We start from the raw sequence: 24724 nt of genomic DNA, 5'->3' as shown, positions 1-24724 counted from the left end.
GTGGTCGGTGGCCCTGGCGGCCACCGGCCGCCAGGGTCAGAATGACCCTCTTAGTCTGTGTAACGGAACCATGGTCAACTTTAGAATCCAAAACATCATCTTGTCCCTTGAGAGGACATCTTCTCACCACTCTTTCCACGTTCCATCAATTCCTACTGTTTACCCTTATTGCCATACACTCTGTCTATGACCACTGTATCACCAAACTTCTCCTTATCTTTCTTCACAAAACATCCTTCAAACTACTTGATTCAAACTACATCCCTAACCTTGAAAATACTAGACTTCCCATAGTTTCTCTTGTCAAAGTGAAACCTTTGTTTGTTTTGAGTTTTTAACACATTATTTCTAACCTTGTCATCCAAATTTTCAAGCACATTTCCAATGTCACTCTTTTAACCATCCAACTAGGATACACTTTAGTGGCAGGAACCTCTCAATAATTCAAATGGTGACACGTTATTAGTAGAATAAAGACTGGTGTGATAACAATACAACATCAAACACACAGCATTACATACCACAAACTAAATTGAACCTGCCCATTGCACAAACTGAACCAAAACATAATCATGCACTCAAACCATTTTTTGAGGATATTAAAGAGAAACTTTAAAAGTGTTTCACATCCCCTGACCTTAGAAAACTTTGAACTTCATCCTTAACAAGCTGCAATCCATTATCTGAAACCAAGAACTGCGGAAACCCCTAACACAAGAAAATGTCCTTAAGAAAATCCACCACACTTTTCAAATTAGGCTCAGCAATAAACCTGGTCTCAGGCCACTTTTAGTAAAAATCAACCAACACAAAAGCAAAATGTGAATGTGAATGTGCAGGTAAAGCATTGAATGGTCCCACCAAATCAATATCAATTTTCTTGAAGAGCACATGATGGGTATTCAGTGAAATGCAGTGGAAGACAATGGGCCTTAAGAGTCTGCTTCACAGAAGCACAAATCAAACACGGACGTCCCAAAAGATCTACTTCTCTGTCCATAAAAGGCCACTAAAAAGATTGGCTACATCAGCGCTTAGTGAAAGTGGGACCAAAATGCCCCTTGTGAGAAGTCTTAATGAGTTTACATCTTAATTCAATAGATGGAACAAGTTTCTGTCCTTGTCCTAATTTTCACAAACGGTTGACAATCACTTTCAACTCTCTTCTTTATCGGCCAACCTTCTGAACATAATTCAAAATAAGCTTCATAATTTCATCCACACCACCTTATTTCCTCCACTTTCTCAGAAATCACACTCATCTCTTCAAGGCTAATAAATGCAATAAAACAGTTTTGATGGTCCTCATCACAGACATCATCCTCGATAGATACTTATGAAGGTAGTCTTGACAAATAATCCACCCTCACTTTCATCACCTCCTAAATGTGAGTAACTTCAAAATGATACTGGAACAAGTTAGTGCATAACCTAGAAACCCTAGATGTCTGATCCTTGATTTTCTCTTCACTTGAGATGGCCAACAATGGTTTGTTATCAGTTTTAATCAAAAATGTTCACCCTAACACACAAGGATTGCATTTTTGAGCCGCTCACCAACATGCAAATAGTTCTTTCTCAATGGTGGAAATGTAAATCTTGTTATCCTTAATCACTCTGAATGCATAGCCAACTGTGAATTCATCACTATCACTCCCCTGTGTAAGCCCTGCCCCAAACCAACATTGCTGGCATCCCCTGTAATGCAACACTGTAATATAAAACCGAAGTTTAGGATCAAATGGTTTTTAGATTTTAGTACTGGTAAGCTGTTTTTTTATCCACTCAAACTCTTTTCGCACTCATTATCCCAAACAAACGTCAAATGTATCTTGACAAGAACAGATAAAGATTGTATGAGTAGCATAATCTGGAGTGAACCAAGCATAACATTTTCATAAACTCAGAAACGACTTAAGACCAGTTTTGTTACTTGAATAGCATCAACCAAACTCAGTCTGGGTTCAATTTCTTCTCCAGATACTAGATGTCCTAAATATTCCACTCGCTCTTTACAAACTTCACATTTCTCTTTCTTTAACATGATTCCCTTCTCCTACATAATGGACATCACCTGATCTAAAATGTTGTCATGTTCTTCCTTAATAAAAGAAAATATTAGGCTGATAACGCGTCCTTCTATGTTAATTTATTACGCATTAGGACTCGTTTTAGGCCAATGAATCTTGTGACCCAGTGGAGAGACACCGTAGGACGAGATAACTGATCAATATGTCAAGCAATAAATCAATAATGTCATCAATATTTACCACAACAATGCACTTTACTTTGGATAGAGACAATAATCAAATTGTCGGCGCAACCATGACCTTTCAACCATGAATAACCACACCTTTGATAGGATTTTATGACTTTTATTCCCTATTAATTACAATCTACGAGCAAAAGAGTTAATCTTAATACCAGGAAACATAAGAGCATAGTCACGATATGGCAACTGTGATAAGATTTAATTAATGCAAGAATCACAAACATAAGAACATAGCACGGAGTGAACATAGATCAGAATACAGCAAGTTTCATATACGTCTCAGTTCAGCATTGCGTAATGTCAGTCATTTGTCTATTTGCGTCAGTTGAACTGAATTCCTGTCCTAGCCACAGATTAGCATCAGCATGTTGGGCTTCATGCAAAACGATTTAGAACACCAATTTGGAAAACATCTAACTAAGGTCTCTACCAAAATGAGCAGTTGGTACCTAGAAAGGAAAAGCAAATAGACAAATTACAAATTGCATTGTCATAATTACCCTCCAAGGATTGGGTCAGCGCACAGGATCAGTCTTCGTCTTCAGGACAGCAGTCAAAACGCCATCAGTCAGGACTCAACTATAAGGCATAAGGAACACTTCCCTCATAAGGAGGAGAAGTGTAAAATGGGCAGTCTATGGATGAGAATGGTTCAATATTTCTCAAGTCACTAAACAGAGTGACAGAGTTTCTGGATAAAATCATTAGCATTCCCTACCTAGTTCCCTCGACCCTTCTGTGACATGGGTTTTTATTCCTTTTTTGTAATACCTTCCCCCAACATTCTATTGGACATTTGCTATACCCCACTATCTTTAACCTATCAAATTATACATTAGGTAATCCCAATTGTCACCCCACGATAATTCATATCACTTTGATTGGTCTTCATAATTGACGTCTTCGGAGGTGGCACATCCAGAGGTTACTTCACAGCTTGGCACATCTTCTCGGGTCATGAGTTCCTTTGTCCATGGTTTAAACGTCCTTGTACATTACATTAATCTACATTTGTTTTGTACATAAAACTTATACTAAAGCAGCAAGCATGCGGATGAGAACAGAATTGTATTGTTACAATCATCTTCCAAGTTGAAGAAAAAGAACATTTGCAGGGTCATGGCCCTTTGCGAGTCAGTACACTGAAAAACAGATAAATGCTTTTAATATGAGAGCCAGGCAGCTAAAACCCACAGCTCACGCTAACTTAAGGCCTATAAGGTTTTCAATATAAATGCAATATCGTAAACTTGATTAACCATATCATTAATGATTCTATTTATTAGTTTGCATATACATTGGTGGCCACACACATTATAGTCATAATTCAAGTGCACGATTAAGCAAAATCACTATTATTGTCGTTTTCTATGCAACATCGTTAAGCATTGATATGAGCATTTCATTTTAATATGTATTATTTAAACTACGCTCTCTCAAGGCCATCATCCTGGAAGACTGCAACACCCTTAAGGTCCCTAAAGAGATTGAACACAATCCTTTGGACAACTAATGCTGCAGAGGCTAAACCAAACGGCATTCTGCAATATTGAAAGGCACCCACAGGAACCATGATTGCAGTGAAATGTCTAAATTCTGTTTCTAAAACAACCTGATGATAAGCAGAAACTAAGTTGAGTTTTGAAAAACATTTAAAACCATCAATCAAGGCCAATAATTCAGAAATATTTGACAGAAGGTGTAAATCAAGTCAAATTGCCTTATTCAGGCTTCTAAGATTGATATACACCATAATCGCCATCCTGCATGCAAGCCACTACCAACTGGGATAACTAAAGTGGGATATGCTGGGTTCAGTAGTTCTTTTTATCACATAATAAACTTTGTTCCATATCTAAGTCTTCTCTCAGACAAAAAGGCACATTGTGTAATTGTGTTTAATGAGAACTGCTTCCTCATTTAGCTCCAACCCTGAGCTGAAACCTTCTGATAGTTCCAAGCTTGTCTGAAAAACCTCCTTTCAAAATCATACAGTACCAATGAAACCTGATCTTTGGATTATAGCTTCAAAATCATGTGAAAATATCCCTGATGAAACCATCCTAGTACATACAGCCCTGTAATAATATTAACTTTGCCAAAATATTTCCTACCTCTTAAAATCAACACGTCCTCACAAAACCCAGACAGCTCCATTCTCCCTCTTTCATAGGAAACAGGGGCTCGACCAGGAGGCTCTAACTCACTATCTAGTCACATTTCCTCAACTAATTCTTGGGCTATCATGGTTGACCCCTGAATCAACTGACAGCATCAAAAATGTGTCTACAAACTGAACCTCAATATAGGGATCACCACACTTACTAGGGTCACCCGGCACCACTACACCTTTCTTGACAGCTAGTTCCATGCCCTGGAGTTCTTCTTGAACTCTAGACAAACCATTGTTCCCTTCTTCAAAAACATCAGAAACCACATTAGTAATCCTTTCATGTTGTTTCCTTTGCACCTAACATACTTTCACAAACCTTATTACAACTCCTCCATGTCACAAACGTAGCCAAACACACTTTTCCCCCTTTGACATGAGCCAGAGTTTCACCTGAAGCACATATTGGTCATGCTGAAAACAATTTAGAGGCCCTTTGAACCTCTTTAGGTGCTTTTGCCTCTTTCACACACTTAATATCTTTAGCTCTTATAACATTGCCTGCATCAAGATGTTTGTCGTCCAACTCTTTTACTGAGTTATGTGCAGACTCAATACTCTTAGTCATTCTTACAGTTTTACCAATGAGGGATGACCCATATGTAGTAGTTTTTGCTGTATTTGCTTGTCACACAATGATAAATAAATCTATCTCGTACCAATTGGTCAGTACAATTGTGAAACTGTCAATCTACAATCTTATGTCTAAGTTGAGAGATATAAGTGTCCACATTATCACAAATTATTTGTTTTTTTTTTAAAGGATTTGTAGAGTAAAACTACTAGACACGTATGCACATCTAATCTCACTGTACATTTCTTGAGCACCTCTATGTACTCATTCAACACGTCCCTTTCCACCTGAGCAATCTCAGGCAAATGCTTGAAGACAGATTTTCCTTCAAAACCAAGAGAGTGCAACAAAATAAATGTCTTCCATTGAGGCCTGTAACTAGAAGCACCAATTGCCCCCAAATACAACTAGACCTTCTCAAATCATTGGAGGATCACCTGGTGTTTCCAAAAATGGAGGTTACAAGAATAAAACATTCACTAAACAAAGAACTATGATACTACAACACTAAATGACACCAATAGGTTGTTCACTGGAATTAACAAATCCCCTTAGAGAGTGTACATATCACTATTGAAAAACACCACCACAAATCAACAAATGATATGCTGAATTTGTAGAAATCTACTTGCTCAGTGTGCTCATCACTGCTGATTAATGTAGATACCCCGTACCAACAGCTATCATATTGTGGAGACACTTAAGTTTGTTTCCCCTTCCAGAAGTGTCCACAGTCATGTAACAATGAGTTTAAATCTACCTTGATTCAAGTCGAAGCCATGAAGGAGACAAAAATAATTTTATGACAAGCTGAGAAAGACCCTGTTGGAATCACCAAAACAAATTGGCAGCACACCAAAGCAAAATGACAGCCGAAGTGTACACATAGCTCCATGGCTTGTGCTACGCTGTCCCAATCTAAAATTACTGTTTCCGGGACGTGATGTGTCCAGATAGCAACACAATAACTTGCTGAATCCAAGATGGCTACTCTTTTTTCCTGATGCAGAGACACAGATAGGCAGGTTAGAATAAAAAAAATTACTCTAACCTGCCTAGAGTCATTTTCTGATGCAAAACCATCCATACCACATGACTCATGTCTTAGAAAAGACAGGAGTTATGCCCACCACCCCAATGGCCAGCACAGGGGACCAGGGTCCCCTTGGTATGGCCATTGCACCCAGTGCCATATAGGGGGGCAAATTTCAGGGCCCCCAATGGCACTTACCTGGGATAGGGTCCCCCATCCTCCGCTGTCCCTCTGTTGTGGGTGGGGGTGTCCCTGGGGCCTGGGGAGGGCACCTGTGGGCTTATTCCATGGTGTTCCACCATGGAAATAGGCCCACAAGTCCCCTAACGTCTGCCCTGGCCCAGGCGTTATCACCCGTGTGTGACTTTTGCACAGGAGGATAAATAAGACGCTAGGGCCTTAGAGTAAATTTTTGCCCAGAAATGCCTACTTTGCATCTCATTGACGCAAGGTAGTTTTTCGCCAGCGAAAAATGACTTTAACTCCAATATTTTGGCACTAGACATGTATATATAGAGTTAAGTTTGCATCGGATTCGCATTTTTAAAAAATGACGCAGATCCGGTGCAAACAGAGTATAAATATGAACCCAAGCTCCTCCAGGTTCTCAAGCCATCTTAAGTAACTAATGCCCTGCTACGGACACTCTTTACTCGTTTCAAAACACTGACAATCATTGAACCTACATTGTGAACTTAAGTTGATATGAGTAGAAAAATGGGTACTGTTAGCAGTGTTTATTCTATAGAAAGAGTTTAGTCTTTACCACACAGTTTACAGTGAACCTCTCATAAGAAATATACCACCGAATATTAACAAGTAATTACTAAGCACAGTGTACACTAGTCCAAAGAGTGACTAGTCACTTATAATAACCAAGGTCTGAAGGTGCTAAATGTCATACTACCTGAAGTCTTTATACAGATAGCCCATCTTCTGATGCAAAAGGAGCAGATGTACATAGGTTAATAGTCAGTCGAAATACTTTATTTCAGTCAAAGACCATAAAAGCAACATGTTCATAAAAACTTTACTTAATTCATTTGTTCTTACCTAGCGACTTATATTTAAGCTTTGTCACAAGACTCAATTCCAACCCATGGCAAATCTAGAGGCACAAACATGTTTTCATTAAAATCTTGCATCAAGTGCAATATGGAAATAATTTAAAAAATTGAAGTAAAAAGTCGGTGCAATAATGTTATAATAATTTAAAATCAATAACCATAACAGTCCCCACAAGATAAGCACTAGTATTATAATATCATAATAATAAAGTGCAATAGTGGCTTCCAGCAGCTTCTGTAGCACGAGCCTTGACTAGTAGCAAAATCGTTGTCAAAGCTTCCAGAACCAATAAATTGGTCTGTGGTGTTCAAGGCTAGATCAGAGTTAGATGCTAGCAGGGGTCAATATCTTAGTTCTGGTAGGCCAGATAGACTCAATATATTTAGTGAGAGAGCAGGGTTTGGTATCAGACTTACAGATTCTCAGAGCCAGCTTATACTGACAGACTCTCAGTAATCAACAAAGCGGTAACATAGGTTATAACCTCATGCACACGGTCTTTTATGTTGAGTAGAAATTGTTATGTTGAAACAATTCTGTCTAATTGCAATACTCAGTATGTAGTACACAGGATCTTTGCCCTGCTAGAAACTTTTTCTGCAGTACCAAAAAACTTGTGTGGAACATAATGAACACAAGTTAACTGTCACCTGCACAAAGAGTTAATTTTCAATACAAAGAGTTATAACATGTTCAATACCTCTACACACATGATGCATTAGTAGCACATGGGTTTTGTTAACACTTATACCGACTAGCTGGACCCAGGCTGTACAAAATTAGGTAGAAAAGTAATGTGGTTGTTACTGGTCACTATGTAAACTATAAAACAAACTAACACACTCAGATGATGTCATCTTAGCTCAAAATGTTAATGGTGTCACAGGCAAATTCACCTAACTATAACATTACTTTAACCTTTGTTTTTTTCACTGACTACATATAATACATAAATGTATGTATATATATATATATATATATATATATATATATATATATATATATATATATATATATATATATATATACACATTACCTACTGGCAATAGCCAGTAGGTAGTTTTAGTTAAGACCTAACTACCCATAAACAAAGAGTATTTTATTTTGCAAATAGGTTTGGCGCTATTCGACAAATCTTCAAGAAATTTTCAAAACTGGTATGCTAATTACTTTAGCCGCAGTATGGAAAGTTTCGGGGGATTCATCAAGCTGGGGCCCAGAAAAATCCGGGGACCCAAAACATGTTTTCCGCTTGCAATTTCCTACAGGGATTTTGAACATGACTACAGCCCTAACTGCTGAATGGAGTTACACCAAATTTTGCAGAAAGCTACATCTTGGCCCAGAAAGATCTCTTTTTGCGATTCAGTGAAAATCCATTCAGTATTTTTGGAGTTATTAAAGGAAAAGAAAATATAGATATCTAGGGACTTGGATCCTTTGTGAATCTACTCATGAGGGATCCACGGATTGTGGGGAAAAGCAAGGCCCTGATTGGCTGGACGAACCTGACAGGAAAGTTTTGGCTGGTATTTTGTTTGTTGCTTTGCCAAGGGGAGCCCAAATGTTTGATGTAAAAACACATACAGGTCAGAGCAACGGTATCCTGACCCTGTAGGATACATGTAGGGGTCTCTGAAGGACCCACCACTGGGCTCAGAATGACCCCCAGTGTAAAGCTGTGATGGATCTGTGAATCCAAAACCCAATGAAAAAAAATACACCCACTCACACACCAAACCCCCGCCGTGCAGGGCCAAAGACCGTGCACATCATGTACGCAACCAACCCCGCTGCACAAGGCCAAAGGAGGTGCGCAGTGGTGGTTGTATTAACGTAGGATAATTATATATTGCTTTAAGTTTTAAAAAAACATAGAAATTCACTGAAAAACAAAGGTTGCAATAAATGTTATAGTTAGTTTCATGTTTCAAACACACAAAACCATAGAAATTTAGCAGTTCTAGTTATACTTATCTGAAGATACTATAACTTGTGCCATAAAATAACTTTCGGCTACAAGTTATAGGGCCAGATGTATCATCACGGCCCACTGCGATTCGGTAATAGCGATTTTTAAGAAATCGCTATTACCGACTCGCAAAGGGCCATGTATCACATTTGCGAATCGGTAATAGCGATTTCTTAAAAATCGCAAATGCTATTATTGAATCGCAAATTGCGATACCGGCCCCATTCGCAGCTATGGGCCTGTTGGCCCATAGCTGCAAATTTTTTGCATTTCCAAAATTGCGATTTCTGAATTAGAAATCGCAATTTTGGAAATGCAAAAGGCCAGGGTGATGGGGGCCTGAGGCCCCCTTTCCTGCACCCCAACATTTTTTTTTCAACATGTAAGGTGCACACATGCCAAAAGGGCATGTGTGCTTTACATGTTCAATTTAAAAATGCAGTTTAACTGCATTTTTAAATTTTGCACCAGGTTACCACCTGCTTGCATTTCATGGTATTTTGCAAGTGCAAAATGCCATTTTTGGAAAAATAGCAATTTGCGATTTTTTCCAGCATAGCCTTGCGACCTGGAATTTGCAAATCGCAAATTGCGACTTGCAATTTCCAGGTCGCAATGCAAGAAATTGCAATTTTAGCGATTTCTTATTTGTGGTGTGCGAATGCATTTCATGCATCGCAGACCACTGTTTTGCACTCACAAATGGCCAAATTTACCAATTCGCACCGTTTGCGAGTGCAAAACTTTTTCATACATCTGGCCCATAGTTTCTTATCATAAGTATAACTATAACTGCTAAATTTCTATGGTTTGGGTGTGCAAAATGTGTACCTAACTATAATATCCTTGTAACCTTTGTTTTTTTCAATGTTATCTGTGTGTGTGTGTGTGTGTGTGTGTGGGTGGGTGTGTACATGTGTGTGTGTGTGTGTGTGTGTGTTTGTGTGTGTGTGTGTGTGTGTGTGAAGGGGTAAAATGTTCCTATTGTTGATAACAAAGTTTTTTTTCTGCGTTTGATATCTAGGTCCACCCAATGAAGATCATCAAGCTGTGTCTCAAGAGGAATCATTGGAGCCCTTTGACCCATTACTGTCCTCCATGGCTGAAGTAACAGTCTTCCCAATGGATGGATCTGACTACACACCTGCAATTCTGGCAAGGGAAAGGAATTTGAGAGGTTATCCTAACCATTTTAAGGTTTGTGAAGGCATTGAAAAGTCTATACATACATTTCAAGAAGGGCTTGAAAAGAAGATGGACTCATTGGTGGGTGTTATCAATGTCCTTAATCAAAAAGTTATGCAAATCATTGGTTCTCAGCAAACCCTTACCAGAGATCTAAGTACAGCCCTCAGTCGTTTCACAGATATTTTGAATGGCATGAAGCCTACCTCAAGCCTGTTCTCCACAGAGGCAACCAGATCTCTGCCTACCACGTCAAAAACCACAGCAGAGAAGGAGGGGGAATCTGAAGATGGCAACAGGCATGCTGCAGTGTAAAAAATAGACATCAATATGAGTGTTCAGTGCTAACATATCTTTACTTCTACGTTCAAATCTAAAACAGTCCAAAAATATAATTACTCACATTGATGGTGTCAAGGATTTCATGTTTATAAACTATCTTTCTTTTGCCCATTAAATGTGGCAACTTAGATTTATAATATTTTTAAAAATGTCTACTATTTAGATAAACTGTTCTTCTGGTTATCAATATATCTGATTTGTGTTAAAAAAAGTAATTTTTAAATATTGTTTAATTAATAATGCTGTTTTTTTAATTATTTAGAGTATTAAAAGTTATAACATTTCTTAGTCTCAACCAATGTAAACGCTTGTCAGTCTTTGTCTTATATCAACTGTTGTACTTAAATAAATAACTTGACATTATAATTATTCTAAATAATATGATTCTTCATCAGTCTACATATATGGTAATGAATACACACTTAATTCAATAATGATTTGTCGCAGTTAACAGGTAGCAGATGTGCAGTTTAAGTGGGTAATTAATTCACAATTTTATTTCCTCATAATGTCCTCTCTCATGCATTCAGGTTTATCTTGGTGCTTTGCAAAGTGGGAACACTCTAGGATTTTCCTCCTGCGTAAATTGTCCCTCTGCAAGCTGATGGAAAATTGAGCTTTCCCTCATCAAACATGCATGCTTGTAGGCACTAGAAGGACCCTTAGTCCGTCCACCAGAAATATCTTATCTTTTAGTTAATATATGGTAACATCTGTGTGGCTGTCAGGTAGACATGATTTCTAATTAACCAACATCTTTTTGAGTACTCACTATAGCGATCCATGCCTTGGTCTATAATAATAGACTACATAATATATATAGTAATTACAGAAAAAATTAAGGTTCATAGGGCCAGATGTAGGAAAATTGCAAATTGCGACTTGCAATTTGCAAGTCCTTCCGACTCGCAAATTGCAAGTCGCAATTTGGAATGCAGAACGGTGTCTCAGACACCTTCTGCGACTCGGTATGGGGTCGCAAAGACCCACCTCATTAATATTAATGAGGTGGGTCGCAAATTGCGGCCCCATACCGACTATGGACACTCGCAAACATGGAGGCCTGCTGTAGTCAGCAGACCTCTATGTTCGTGACTGCTTTTAAATAAAGCAGTTTTTTTTTTTTAAGTGTAGCCCGTTTTCCTTAAAGGAAAACGAGCTGCACTTAAAAAAAAATCCGAAACCTTTAGTTTCGGTATTTTTTCAGGGCAGGTAGTGGTCCCTTGGACCACTACCTGCCCTGAAAAAATAGTTTGTGGTCAATTCACAAAGGGGAAGGGGTCCCATGGGGACCCCTTCCAATTTGCGAGTGCGTTACCATCCACTGCAAGTGGATGGTAACTGCGACACCATTTGCGACCGCATATGCGGTCGCAAATGGTATTGCATACCACTCCGAATCGCAAATAGGAAGGGAACACCCCTTCCTATTTGCGATTCTGAAATGCATTTTGCGAGTCGGTCCCGACTCGCAATATGCATTTCTGCATAGGAAAATGCGATTTGCGAGTCGCAAATGGCAATTTTTGCCGTTTGCGACTCGCAAATCCTTTCCTACATCTGGCCCATAGTTCTTTATCTGCTCATCATACTTAAAGCAGTAATAATTAACAGGCAAATGCTGAACTAACCTTTAAACTTTCACAGATTCATATATCTTAGCACCATTCTACCATAAAATATACAATATACAATCATTAAATCTGGTGTCCATTAGTAAAAGTATGCTAAAAGATTAGTTTCAGATGCGCCTGTCTTTGTCCTCCTCATTTCCTTGTCTGAATGTCCAGCCTGCAGCCACAAGAAAGCAGGCATTACGTACATTGCTTGCGAAAGATGTATCCACCTTCAATATTGTACAAATCAAAAACTGACATAAAATTTCAATCTATATAGATTTCTTACTAAGACTCACAAATCTTATTGACATATAACTATCCCATGAACGATGTTCATACATATGTGCAACCTGAGTTCCTGGGTCCTTCAGCCGCTCTGTGTCAGATCAAAGAGTTCTGCACTCCTATCCTATGGCTTCTTGGATCCCTGCTGAATACCTGTGGTGCGCCTTTGGGCCCCAAGGTGCTGTGAGGTCTTCCAGTTGGGATACTGCCAGCAGGTTCATCCTTGGTGCCAGCTGGTCCTTCAAAGCCAATCTTGTCTACGGCGCCTGTTCCGATGCTGCACCAGTGCCTACGACCACTCCAGGCATGCGTACTTTGACACAGCTGCTGGTCTTGTCACCCATAGAAGTGGCCGCGATTGTCCTCTCTGACGCCAGTCTGACTTTGACCAATGTCACGCTGAATCCGACCGAGGTGCCCATTCCTACACTCAAATTACCATAAGGCAGGCAACATTCTTTGCACTCTCTTTTTGGGCTTGACACATATATCGATTATGACTTGGGTCATAAGTTCACTCAGCACTATTAGAATGACAGCTGCTATGAGGACTGGGGGAGGCTAGTTCGATAGATACCTCCCTAGAGACAGCTATTTTCTCTCTCCTCCCGGACCAGTCTCAGTAGAATCTGCATTCTATGTTATGGTCAGGCGGCCGAAGTCCTTGACCTCAAGTTCCCTCTCTGGGGGTGAAAACTTGATTCACAAAGGTAAACTTACACTTAGGTGTACGTTTACATTTGTTCTGTAATTCACAAAACTGCAATTAAATAGTAAGTTTACGAGTGAGGAGTCTTCGCAGTTGGGACAGAGAACTCCACACCTAAAAAAATGTATAATGTCCTATCTGGTCCATCTAGCTGCAATCTCTAAAGAAATGTTTACTAGTCATACTCTGTCGCTAAATCTGCCATAGATTGCAGATGTTTCCATTTTCTGCTGCAATACTAAAGAGAAGTAAAATCTTGATCATAGACTTAAGAAATTAGTCAAAGGCTCAAACATGTGACAAGAAACCTTCTAATAACATGAAAACTGTTTTTTGAAAAAATGCTTCTTGGTACAGTAATCTAGTTTAGTTTTAATTTATGTTTGATCTTATGCCAATAAGGCAAAACAAACATTAAAACTATATATGTATTTATAGCAATGCACATAGAACTGTTTAAAACCTTTTACAAATTTGAGACACAACTCACAGAGGGCACATTGTTTTCTTGTAGTTTTGTCGCATTAGATCGCAAATGAAAAGAGCGACCTTGTGCACAAGAGGTATTAGTTAAAAATAAACCTCAAAGATAAACTCAAAACCGAAAGCAAAAGAGATCATCAAATATAATCTTGCTATATTTGCAATTCTTCAAAGGAAAGGAAACTCCGGGCTATTTTAAATGAGTTGAGATGCAAAGAAACCTAATTATAATGTGCAGGGCATCAATTGAGTTATAGGAGTTAAAGTTCAGACCAAAGAAAAGGAACGAAGGACACTGAAAGACAATTGAAGAGCAATAGTGCCACCTAAAATAAACTAAGTCACACAGGAAACTTTGAGAAGTTTGAGAATTTCTTATAAAGAATACGTAAAATTAGAATACTGAACAATAACTAAGGGATAATTGTTGCAATTAAGTATCTTAAGCTCCAATGGGTTCCCTGTTGTAATAAACAATCCTGAGGTAAATCTTGTTTATTCTGAGCATTTAATTCCTGTGCCGTATATAAAAGTTCCCCCAGCATGGAACATAATTTCCCATTTAATTTTATAACACATTAACTTGACTATTCAATTCACAGTAAGTATATACATCTTCCTTTCCAGATCAAAGTATACACAAAATAGTAACAAATGTGAAATGCATCCAGTTCCGGTTTTGCAGAAAGGACAGACTCAACTTCTGTTAGCAGTCTAGACGTGTCCTTCCAGAAGCTGTTGCTTTCTCTTCCTCTTCCTCCTAGCTATAGCATTTCTGTAGTTAATACACCCTGGAGATGTCATCTTCTGTGTTTCTGAATTGACTAAATGTGTAATTCACAAAGTATTCCAGGTGTAATCCTAGACATGTTTGATTGCTGCAGCATTCACATGCATACAATTTAAACATCTGAACATGTAGCGCGTTTTCAAATGCATAAGTGCAAAGGATCTATGCATTTGTGCTTGTTTTTCTGTGTTTAACTCCCATGAACCCCCTCCTCTTCTACCACGTCGTCGGTTTTGGGGATGTTTCACACATTTCCCAATGGTCTTGTGTTTTCTTTTCTAAAAGTATTGCGACTAGAGTAGGATTTAATTTTTGGCACCTTGAGGATCTATTTTGCTTTCAGTTTTGAGTTTATTTGTGAGGGCTTTTCCGCTAATAATTGCTTTGATTAGTGATCTAATGCGACAAATAAACGTAATTACCAGAAATCGATGTACCTTCTGTGCAATGTTTATTAAAGTTGTGAAAAGTTTTAATAGTTCTACATACACTGCTATAAATGTACATGGTTTTCATGTTTGTTTTGCCTCATTGGCATAACATCAAATATAAATGAAAAATAAAGTAGACTGTTGTACCAAAAAACATTTATAGAAAAGAGAAGTTTTCATCTTATTATGAAGTGTCTTGTCACGTGTTTGAGTTATTTGACTAATATCTTGTTAAATCTATGATCAAAATGTACTTCTGTTTTTTATTGTAGCAAAACATGGAGGTATCTGCCAGCACACACCTAAAACCTATGGCAGATCTAGTGGTAGATCGAATTATGACCATTCAACACTGTTTTGAAGACAGCAGCTAGGTTGACCAGATTAAATATTAGCTACTGCATGAACACTTGTGCAACCTAAAATTTTACAGTAGATTTGAGAATTGTCCTCCATATCCTCACCTTTTGATAGTGTTTAATTGCATTTCCTCACTTGTCCATAAGCAGACAAGAAAACTAAACTGATTCCATCTTACCTTGTCACATGAACACATTGTGAAAGCTTCAGCCATTAAAAACTAAGGGTATCTTCCAGAGCTCAGCTCCGGGTGGCATTGAAAGGCTAGGGAGCAAGATATCATGTTCTTGTTGTTGCATTTGCAAGTGCTTCTCAATGTTGCGGAGGGAAAAGTGCACTATTAAAAAATAACTTTACTTTTGCCATTGTCAGGAATACATCTGCAACCATTTCATAATGGATATCCAGCTGCAAAAGGTTTATGAATAATTGTGAGCTTTTGGGCGTTCACAGAACATTTTACAACTATCCTGGCCATGGAATGCCCAGTGCTTAATTTGTGCTGTTGTTTCAGTTGCCGAGCACCAGCACTTATTTTTGAGGGCCAGCACTTATTTTTCTGCCTCAAGCATTTACTTCGAGCAAAAGACATGTATGGGAAAGACGGAGGAAGAGAAAAACGAAAAATCGTCTCAAAGGGAGAAAGCTGCAAGAGTGAGATTAAGGGGCAGGGAGTGGCTGTAAATGGATTGAAGAGGCCCGAGATGGCTTCAGGATTATGCTGCCTCAGTATTTCGTGCTTGCATTTTTAATTGCAGCAGCCGCGTGTTTAATACGATGGCTTTGGGCACCCGCATTTATTTACAAATTAAGCTCTGGCCCATAAATAAAGGAATACCACGCCACATAAAATTTAGATCACATTGAGAATTCTGGATTAGTTCACTACTAAGAACTGCAATAACAAAAACAAAAAAGCTGGAATCTGTACTTATAAATTGCATTACTTATGTACCCAAGTGTCCCTTATGCCTGAAAAAGCTTTGAGCCTTGGGTTTCTAAAGTGTGGAATGGACATTGGTACCATATCATATTTAGCATGAATGCAGGCGCGCCATTAGTATCATGGAATGCTCAAAAAACAGGAAGCATTGTGGAGGGCGGTTGTAATTGAACAATTCACCTGTGATGTACAAAGATTCCTCTGCAGTGTCTCTGCCTGGGATGCCCTATGATTTCCATAGGAAGGACTATGAACCAAATGTTCTTGTATTGTAAGAGTGATGGCTGGTAGCTGCCAAACCAGATGTTTGGAGGCAGGAACTGAGAAAGATGATTGTTAGAACATTTGGGACCCCATTATATATCAGGTGGTGTAGTAATGGCATCAGTAAACTTGATAATGCCATTTGCACAAGAGTTTGCAGAGATGGACACAGCGCAGTCTGTACACCATAAGACAAGCCGGCTCACTTGCACTGATATGTTTTTGTAATACTGGGGGGGCACACACTGTCAGAATCACCACCTGAATTTCACTGGTATGAATTTGCACTGCATATTGGTGATGCACCCCTTGGTCTGCTTGAGATCTGATGGTATTCAGGATGCTAACATAGAGCTTGCAGTGATTCCACGCACTGCAGTACGTAGTTTTGTGCACAACCAAGATTCACTGGCACTCTGGAAGGATATGGACACACCCATTTTACAAGAGCTTTTTGCTCCTCTAATACCTTTAACCCCAAGTTTATTACAAGTGTTGGACCTTTTATGCCCACCTATCTGGGCAATAAGACTCCTCCTGGGGTCACTGGGGTTTAAGCAGCGGCCAACATGGAAAGCTTTTCAGCATTGATCTCTGCCTCTTTCTGAGTCAGATTAATGATGTCAGCGAGGTTGGGGCGTGTGTGGTTGGGGGGAGGTGCTGACCTCAATGATGCATCAGTCATGGCTGCAGGGAGACAGGTATGATTCACAGTCCGGGTCTTTTGACCTACCTCACCCCCAGCCACCATTGGAGTTGTGATAGGCAATGTTGGAAAGGGGAAGAGTCTTGCTTTCCAATGGTGCCTCTCCCAGAGCAAAGATCACTACTAGAGGGTTATGTTTTTTGTGGCATCTGCCCACCTCATCAACTGAGTCGACCCACCTTGGGTGTAAATACAATGTAAGCATTTTCCCTTCCAGGAGAGTGGGGGAGGGGTATTGGACCTCAGCACTTTGATTGGGCAGCTGAGGGAAAGGGAGATATATGGTGGCCATTTTGTTTTTGATCATTTTTGTGCTCAGGGGCTTTGTGCCACCCCTCAGGCACATTCGTGAAGAAGAGGAGCTCCATTGCAAAGAGGACAGTCTCCCTCTTCTAAAGGTGCCCCTCCAGAATAGATTCCTGCTTGGGGATCATGGCTACGTCACACTAACGAAACAGGACTCACCAACTTGAAACTAGGGATTTTGGGGCATATTTATACTCTGTTTGCGCCGAATGTGCGTCAAAAATGTTGAGGCACAATCGGCGCAAACCCTGCCGCATATTTATACTTTGACGTCCGACTCCGCGGGCGTCAAAATTCCACCATGGGCGTCATTTTTTGGAAGGGGGAACCAGCCTTGCGTTAATTATATGCAAGGTAGGCGTTCCCTTCTAAAAAATGACTTTAAGGCCTGTGCCCATATTTATACTGTGACGTCATTTTGACGCACAGGAGGGGGTGGGCCTTAAAAAATGACGCACAGCCTGATGGCCGCCGTTTTTTAACGCCTGGGTCAGGGCAGGCGTTAAGGGACCTGTGGGCTCGGAAGGAGCCCAGAGGTGCCCTCCCCTGCCCCCAGGGACACCCCCTGCCACCTTTGCCCACCCCAGGAGGACACCCAAGGATGGAGGGAACCATCCCAGGTAAGGAAAGGTAAGTTCGGGTAAGTATTTTTTTCAATTTTTTTTTTGTGGCATAGGGGGGCCTGATTTGGGCCCCCCTACATGCCACTATGCCCAATGACCATGCCCAGGGGACATAAGTCCCCTGGGCATGGCCATTGGGCAAGGGGGCATGACTCCTGTCTTTGCACAACCCCCATTTGACGCACAACCCCCATTTTCCCATACGCCGGCGCTGCCTGGTGTGAGTAATTTTTTTTTACGCACACCAGTCCGCAGCGCCGGCTAACGTCATTCCATAAATAAGGCACCCGCATGGCGCGTTGGAATGGCGTTAGCCGGCGGTAACATTTTTGACGCACAACTGCGTTGGCGCAGTTGTGCATCAAAAAGTATAAATATGGGCCTTTATTTTTTGAGCCCCCCCCAGCAGGGGTCAAATATATTATCATTATTTGGTAGTCATTTTGATTTTTTTCGTAAGTTCGTATTGAGGGGGGAGTTTGAGCAGCCCCCAAAGCACATTTTTGAACAAGAGGGAAACCATTGGAAAAAGAACAAATAACAATCTACACTTTCCAATGGTCATTCTACAGAATGGGTTCTTGCTTAAGGATGGCAGTGCAGTGGCGATCGCAAAGCACAAACCCCCCACTAGAAATCAGGGATTTTTTTGAGGGGGTTGGCCACCCCAGTGTAGGAGTCAAAACCTAAAGGAAAAAATATATTACAAGGGATTTCCCTTTACTGGGGAGGGAGTAGGCCCCATTTTAATTTTTGTGAATACGTGCCCAGGAGATTTGTACTGCCCTCAAGCACAGTCTCCCCTTTCCAATGGTGCCTCTCCAGAATGGATTCTGGCTCAGGGATCATGGCCAGCCATGATCTCTGAGCAGATATTCACCACTATGCACCAGAAATGTATTTTATTTTTGGCACCTCTAGTATAGACATTGAACCCCTTGGGATATAACACAATTTAAACATTTTTCCTTCCCTGGGATGCGCAGTTGAGTGAATGAAAGTTTATTTTATTAGTTAATTAAACCATAAAAAAAGTATTCCCGGGGTGAGTTGAATCCTTGTCTGATCACCGCCCCCACTACCCTAGGAAAAATATTTGTTGTTGTGAGAACTCGGGTTTTTGGTTGACTAGGGTGTGATCCACATGTAGAACGAACCACGAAAGTCACTAAATTAACCTGCACTTAATCCAGGACAACGTAGCATGAAACTAAGCCGGCTTAATTTAGAGACAATGTGTAAAGTATTTATGCTGCACATAAACATTAATAACGTGAACACAAAACGCAAGAAAACTCCCACACCAATTTAGACGACTAGAGTAAACTTTACTAAATTATTTGACACCAAAACTAAAAAAAATCCAGTCAGTGGAATTTGAGTTATGAATGTTTAAAGATTTTAGTACAAATAGTGCCAAAAAGCATGCCAACTCTTGATATCTGGCCGCACTGGACCACGTCTAAGTCACACTTTCAGGCCAACCGCGATGGAGCGCAGGTCAACAACACTCACCAGATTAGTCCTGCTGAAAGTTTACCTTCTCACATCAGTGGCAACAGTTCTGTTCATATTGGAGGGGGCTGTGACGAGCAAGGAGAGTGTCGCAGGAGGATGCTGGAATAGTGCGAACAGCATGCCAGGAGTTGCGGATGGGCATTGCTGGAGGTTTGCGTTGGTGGTCCCCATGAGTGGTCGCTATTGTAACACCAGGAATACTAGCTTGGGTGGCAAGATCTTGGCACAAATGGGCCTGTTTGTGGTTGTGAAGAGCCCAAAAAAACTTTAATACAGCTCCCTGAGGCCACAACAAGGGTCCAGGACCTGAAGGACATTCCGTTGGGGCTGGGAACTCACTTCAGTTGGGTCCAGGTGTTGGTGCAGGACGTTGAGGAGCCTTTTGTGTCCATGTGGCTCAGAACAGGAGCCCAGCAGGCTAGCCCTTAGAGTCACTCTGGTTCCCTGAGTTCAAGATAAAGATGCAGGTCCAGTTCTCCTCTCCCAGGCAAGAGGACAGGAGGGCAGCAGTCCAGCAGGGCATCAGTTCAGCAGAGCAGCAGTCCTTTCAGAAGGACAGCAGTCCTTCTTCCTGGCAGAGTTCAAAGGTCTGAAGTGTACTGTAGAGTTAGTGTCTGAGATCCCCTTTTGATATCCTGGTGCCTCCCTTCTGGAAGGTGGAAGAAACTTCTAGAGAGTGGCCTTGAAGTGCAGGGAATTTCCTGACTCCCTTGTCCTAGCTCCAAGCTGAGTGCAGTGACAATGTGGAGGTGACAGGTCCTTTGTGTGAGGGCAGAGAACTCCCTATTCATTTGCAAATGAGGCTGTGCTTAGCTCTCCCCTCTCAACCTGAAAGCCGATGGCCCTTTAAGGCACACTTAGGGGGTCATTCTGACCCCGGCGGTCATGGACCGCCGGGGCCAGGGTTGGCGGGAGCACCGCCAACAGGCTGGCGGTGCCCCGCAGGGCATTCTGACCGCGGCGGTTTTGCCGCGGTCAGAAGTGGAAAACCAGCGGTCTCCCGCTGCCCAAATGAATCCTCCATGCTGCGCCGCCATGGGGATTCTGACACCCCATACTGCCATCCTGTTCCTGGCGGCTCTGCCGCCAGGAACAGGATGGCGGTATGGGGTGTCGTGGGGCCCCTGGGGGCCCCTGCAGTGCCCATGCCAATGGCATGGGCACTGCAGGGGCCCCCGTAAGAGGGCCCCACTTTGAATTTCACTGTCTGCTTTGCAGACAGTGAAATTCGCGACGGGTGCAACTGCACCCGTCGCACCTTCCCACTCCGCCGGCTCCATTCAGAGCCGGCGTCCTCGTGGGAAGGTTGTTTTCCACTGGGCTGGCGGGCGGCCTTTTGGCGGTCGCCCGCCAGCCCAGTGGAAAACCCAGAATCACCGCAGCGGTCTTACGACCGCGGTGCAGTAGTCTGGAGGGGGGAACTCTGGCGGGCGGCCTCCGCCGCCCGCCAGAGTTAGAATCACCCCCTTAATCTCTCTATTGTGTGACATTCTTAGAGGAAATCACAAAGTGTAGCTGTCAGTTACACCCAATCATGTGACCCAAGACAGGCTACACACACAAAATGAATATGGGCAGAAAAATGCCAACTTTCTAAAAGTACTTTCCAAATTGTAATCAACTGGAAACAACAACAACAAAAAATCACTACCAGGAGATGTAAAACACGTCCAACTTTTTAATTACACAGTACCCTGCCCTATCATCTACCTAGGGCTTACCTTAGGGCTGACATATATATAATAAAGAGGGGGCGTAAGGCTTGGCAAGGTGGATTAAGGGGGTCATTCCTACACTGGCGGTCCGAGACCGCCAGGGTAGGGGACGGAGGAAGCACCGCCAACAGGCTGGCGGTGCTTCTGGGGCTATTCTGACCGCGGCGGTAAAGCCGCGGTCAGAAAAGGGAAGCCGGCGGTTTCCCGCCGGTTTCCCGCCGGTTTCCCGCTGCCCCTGTGAATCCTCCACAGCGGCGCTGCAAGCAGCACCGCCATGGGGATTCCGACCCCCTTCCCGCCAGCCTGGTTCTGGCAGTTTTCACCGCCAGAACCAGGCTGGTGGGAACGGGTGTCGTGGGGCCCCCTAACAGGGCCCCACATTGATTTTCAGTGTCTGCTTGGCAGACACTGAAAATCGCGACGGGTGCAAACGCACCCGTCGCACACCAGCAACTCCGCCGGCTCCATTCGGAGCCGGCTTCCTCGTTGCTGGTGCTTTCCCGCTGGGCGGGCGGGCGGCCTTTTGGCACCACTGGAAAGGGGACAGTTTTCACTTTCCAATGGTGTCTCTCCAGAATGGCTTCTAGTTGAGGAATCCACAACTAGAAGCCAGTGATTCTTTTTTTGAGAGGCAGGTCTTCCTGGGCTTGTGACTAACCTGCCTTGTGGAGCAATTATAATTTAAAAATGTTGCCTTTACTGTGAGCTTATTAGGTCATGGCCATCCCAAATCAGCCTCCAACGCAAAGGAAAATTGTAACCACTATGTTGGTTTTGGCTTTTAAATGCCTGGGTGTCTTGTCTCCCACCCTTGCATTCACAAATAAAGTGTATGCTAACTCCTCTGTCAGGTTGCGTATGAATTGCAATGCTACCTTGAAAGGACATAGAAGATTGTGCACTAGTTGTTTTTTTAATGTGTTAACTCAATCATCGCATGTAAAATTTGCCATTTTTGCTTCTTTGAATATTGTTATTGTAAATGCTTTTCTGTTTGCATTGTTATTTGTGCTGCAATTTGACGTTTTTTTTTTCTTCTGTCTTCTCTTGTAAGTTCCTTTTGATCTGTTTCCAAAGGTTTTAGTTTCTGGAGCAGTACCAGATATGATTTAAATTCATCGATTGCTTCTGGTAGTACTCTCACTTGCACTGAATTGGAGGGCATTCTAACTCTTTGCTCATATCACGCTCACAGCATTCTCAGTGCATTTAAATTTCTGCTAGTACCTCGACATTTTATGTAGCACACAGTATTGAGTAGATAGAAAGCAGACATGATGCTGCTTTTGATGGATGCTACCCAGGCCTTGAGGCATATAATGGGGGAAAGCTCTAAGGCCAGTCCTGATACTTACACTGTTCCTGAGAGAGAGGACCATGGATCTAAGGGTCCTATTACGAGTTTGAAACTCTCAACGGGGTGTTCACCGCCATGTTGGTGATCTCCTCGCCAGCCCCATTAAGACTTTCCAGCTGGGCTGACCAGCGGAAACCAAGGTTTCTGCTGGTCTACCAAGCAGAAACTTGGTGGCAGCATTGTGGGCGACTCATAATTGAGCCGGCATCAATGCTGCCATACGCAGGGGCACCAGCATCCTTGAAATGTGCACTCTCTGCATTTCAAGGGTGCTGGGCAGGGGGACCCATGCCCCTGCACTGGCCATTCCATGGGCGGTGCAGGGGCCCCCGTTGCCCCCTGCACCTGTTCTCTGCCAGCCTTTTCATGGCGATGGCAATGCCATGTAAAGCCTGGTGGAGAACTAGATTGTATTCAGCAGGGCGGTGGGCAGTGCGGCATTCAGCGCTACCCTGGCTGATTACAACCTGCACCTGTCGTCTGCCCGTAGGGATCAAAGATCCTGGTGGGGACAGTGGTAGGTTGGCGGATCTGCATGCCAAGCTCATAATGTGGTGGTCAGACTGCCACAACCACCCCGGTCCAACAGCCACCGCGGCACTGGCAGTCCTCGGACCGCCAATGTCAGAATCGGGCCCTAAATCTGGAAGCAAGGCAGTTGTGATGTTTCTTCACTAGCACACTTTGAAAGTTCTGTGAGGATTAACAAAATTCCTTGCATCCAGCATTCTATACTGCTCCCAAAATAAAACATACCCTTACATTTGTGGGTGGCCCAAAGAGTGGTACAAACATGCACACAGGAATTCTCCAAACCAGTGACCATGTGAACACCATATTGACAGCACACTGACTTCATATGGTAACAGTTTTCATCCAGTCCTGGTACATGCCATAGGCCCTGCACAAGTGTGACACTGTAATTATTGAGAGCCATATGGGAATGCTGTACATTAGGAAATGTAGAAGCAATTTTGTATAATTTTCAGAAATTGATAGCTTTCTAGACTCATTTATTGGTTTCACACCTATTTCCGCTACAAAATGTACATAGGCAGAAGCCACAAAAGATAGGAAAACATGACTGCCACTTAGAAAGTAATTAAAATAATTACAAAAATATATTTTTAACCACTCTATTAGTGAAAACAATATCAAAAGCATCAATATTATTTACAACAATATTACTTACCTTGAAACATGATATTCTTGTCAAAAATATTTCTGCATCACAATATTTGTTTGTCACAATATTTAGGGGCCTCATTAGGAGTTTGGCGGACGGTTTGCACCATCTGCCGAACTTCCGTCCTGGAGGTTGCCGCCAAACTAGCTACCTCCCCGCCGGACCCATTAAGAGTTTCCCGCTAGGCTGGCAGGCGGAAACCTTAGTGCCAAGTGCATGGGCAGGCCAGGGCCCCCAGTGGCACCCTGCACCCATCGTAATGCAGCGCTGCCCTGGCGGATTACGATCACCACTGCCAGTCCGCCAAAATCCAGACCACCCGGGTTGTTATGTAGTGGTCGGACTGCCGCATAGGCGGTGGTCCAGACCACCACACTCGGAATGAGGCCCTTAATTTCTGATATTTCTGTCTCCCAATATTTTTAAAGCAATACTTTGTCCAAACACTGAAAATTTTTATGATGGCTTAAGTGTGAACTGCCTCAGACGTTACAAATAAGGTCTCAGCATTGGATTGGTTTGGGATGGGAGCCTCAGCATCTAAAGCGTGAAACAAAGCTCAAGCCTCAAGATTTACTCTCTGTTAGAATGGCTTATGATTCACAAATATCAGCCAATAAATAACTCTAATCTGTCATTTCCCTTTTTTGGAACAATTCTTTATTGACATTCAATAAACAGACACATGCATTTGATATCAGTGACACTTTGAGGATGAAACATGGCATTACATTGATATTACTATGAAGTAACAGACATTATATGAAGATACATTTGACATGTAAAAATCCCATAAGAAGTTATTATCTGGAC

The 24724-nt window shown here is 41.9% G+C and overlaps 1 protein-coding gene across 1 annotated transcript in view; it reads left to right on the top strand.

Annotated features, from left to right (window-relative positions):
* LOC138262106 (uncharacterized) overlaps nt 1-10977 on the top strand; it is a 134537-nt gene extending 123560 nt beyond the window's left edge. The window contains exon 8 of the mRNA XM_069211899.1: nt 10114-10977. Coding sequence (XP_069068000.1) covers nt 10114-10589 — 476 coding nt within the window. The 3' untranslated portion in view covers nt 10590-10977. The remainder of the gene's footprint in view (nt 1-10113) is intronic.
* Nucleotides 10978-24724: the final 13747 nt, after the last annotated feature.

This window comes from Pleurodeles waltl, chromosome 1_1 (assembly GCF_031143425.1).
Source record: "Pleurodeles waltl isolate 20211129_DDA chromosome 1_1, aPleWal1.hap1.20221129, whole genome shotgun sequence".
Classification (NCBI taxonomy): domain Eukaryota; kingdom Metazoa; phylum Chordata; class Amphibia; order Caudata; family Salamandridae; genus Pleurodeles; species Pleurodeles waltl.
The sequence above is the reverse complement of the archived record's forward strand: the minus strand, read 5'-3'. Positions and strand labels throughout refer to the sequence as shown.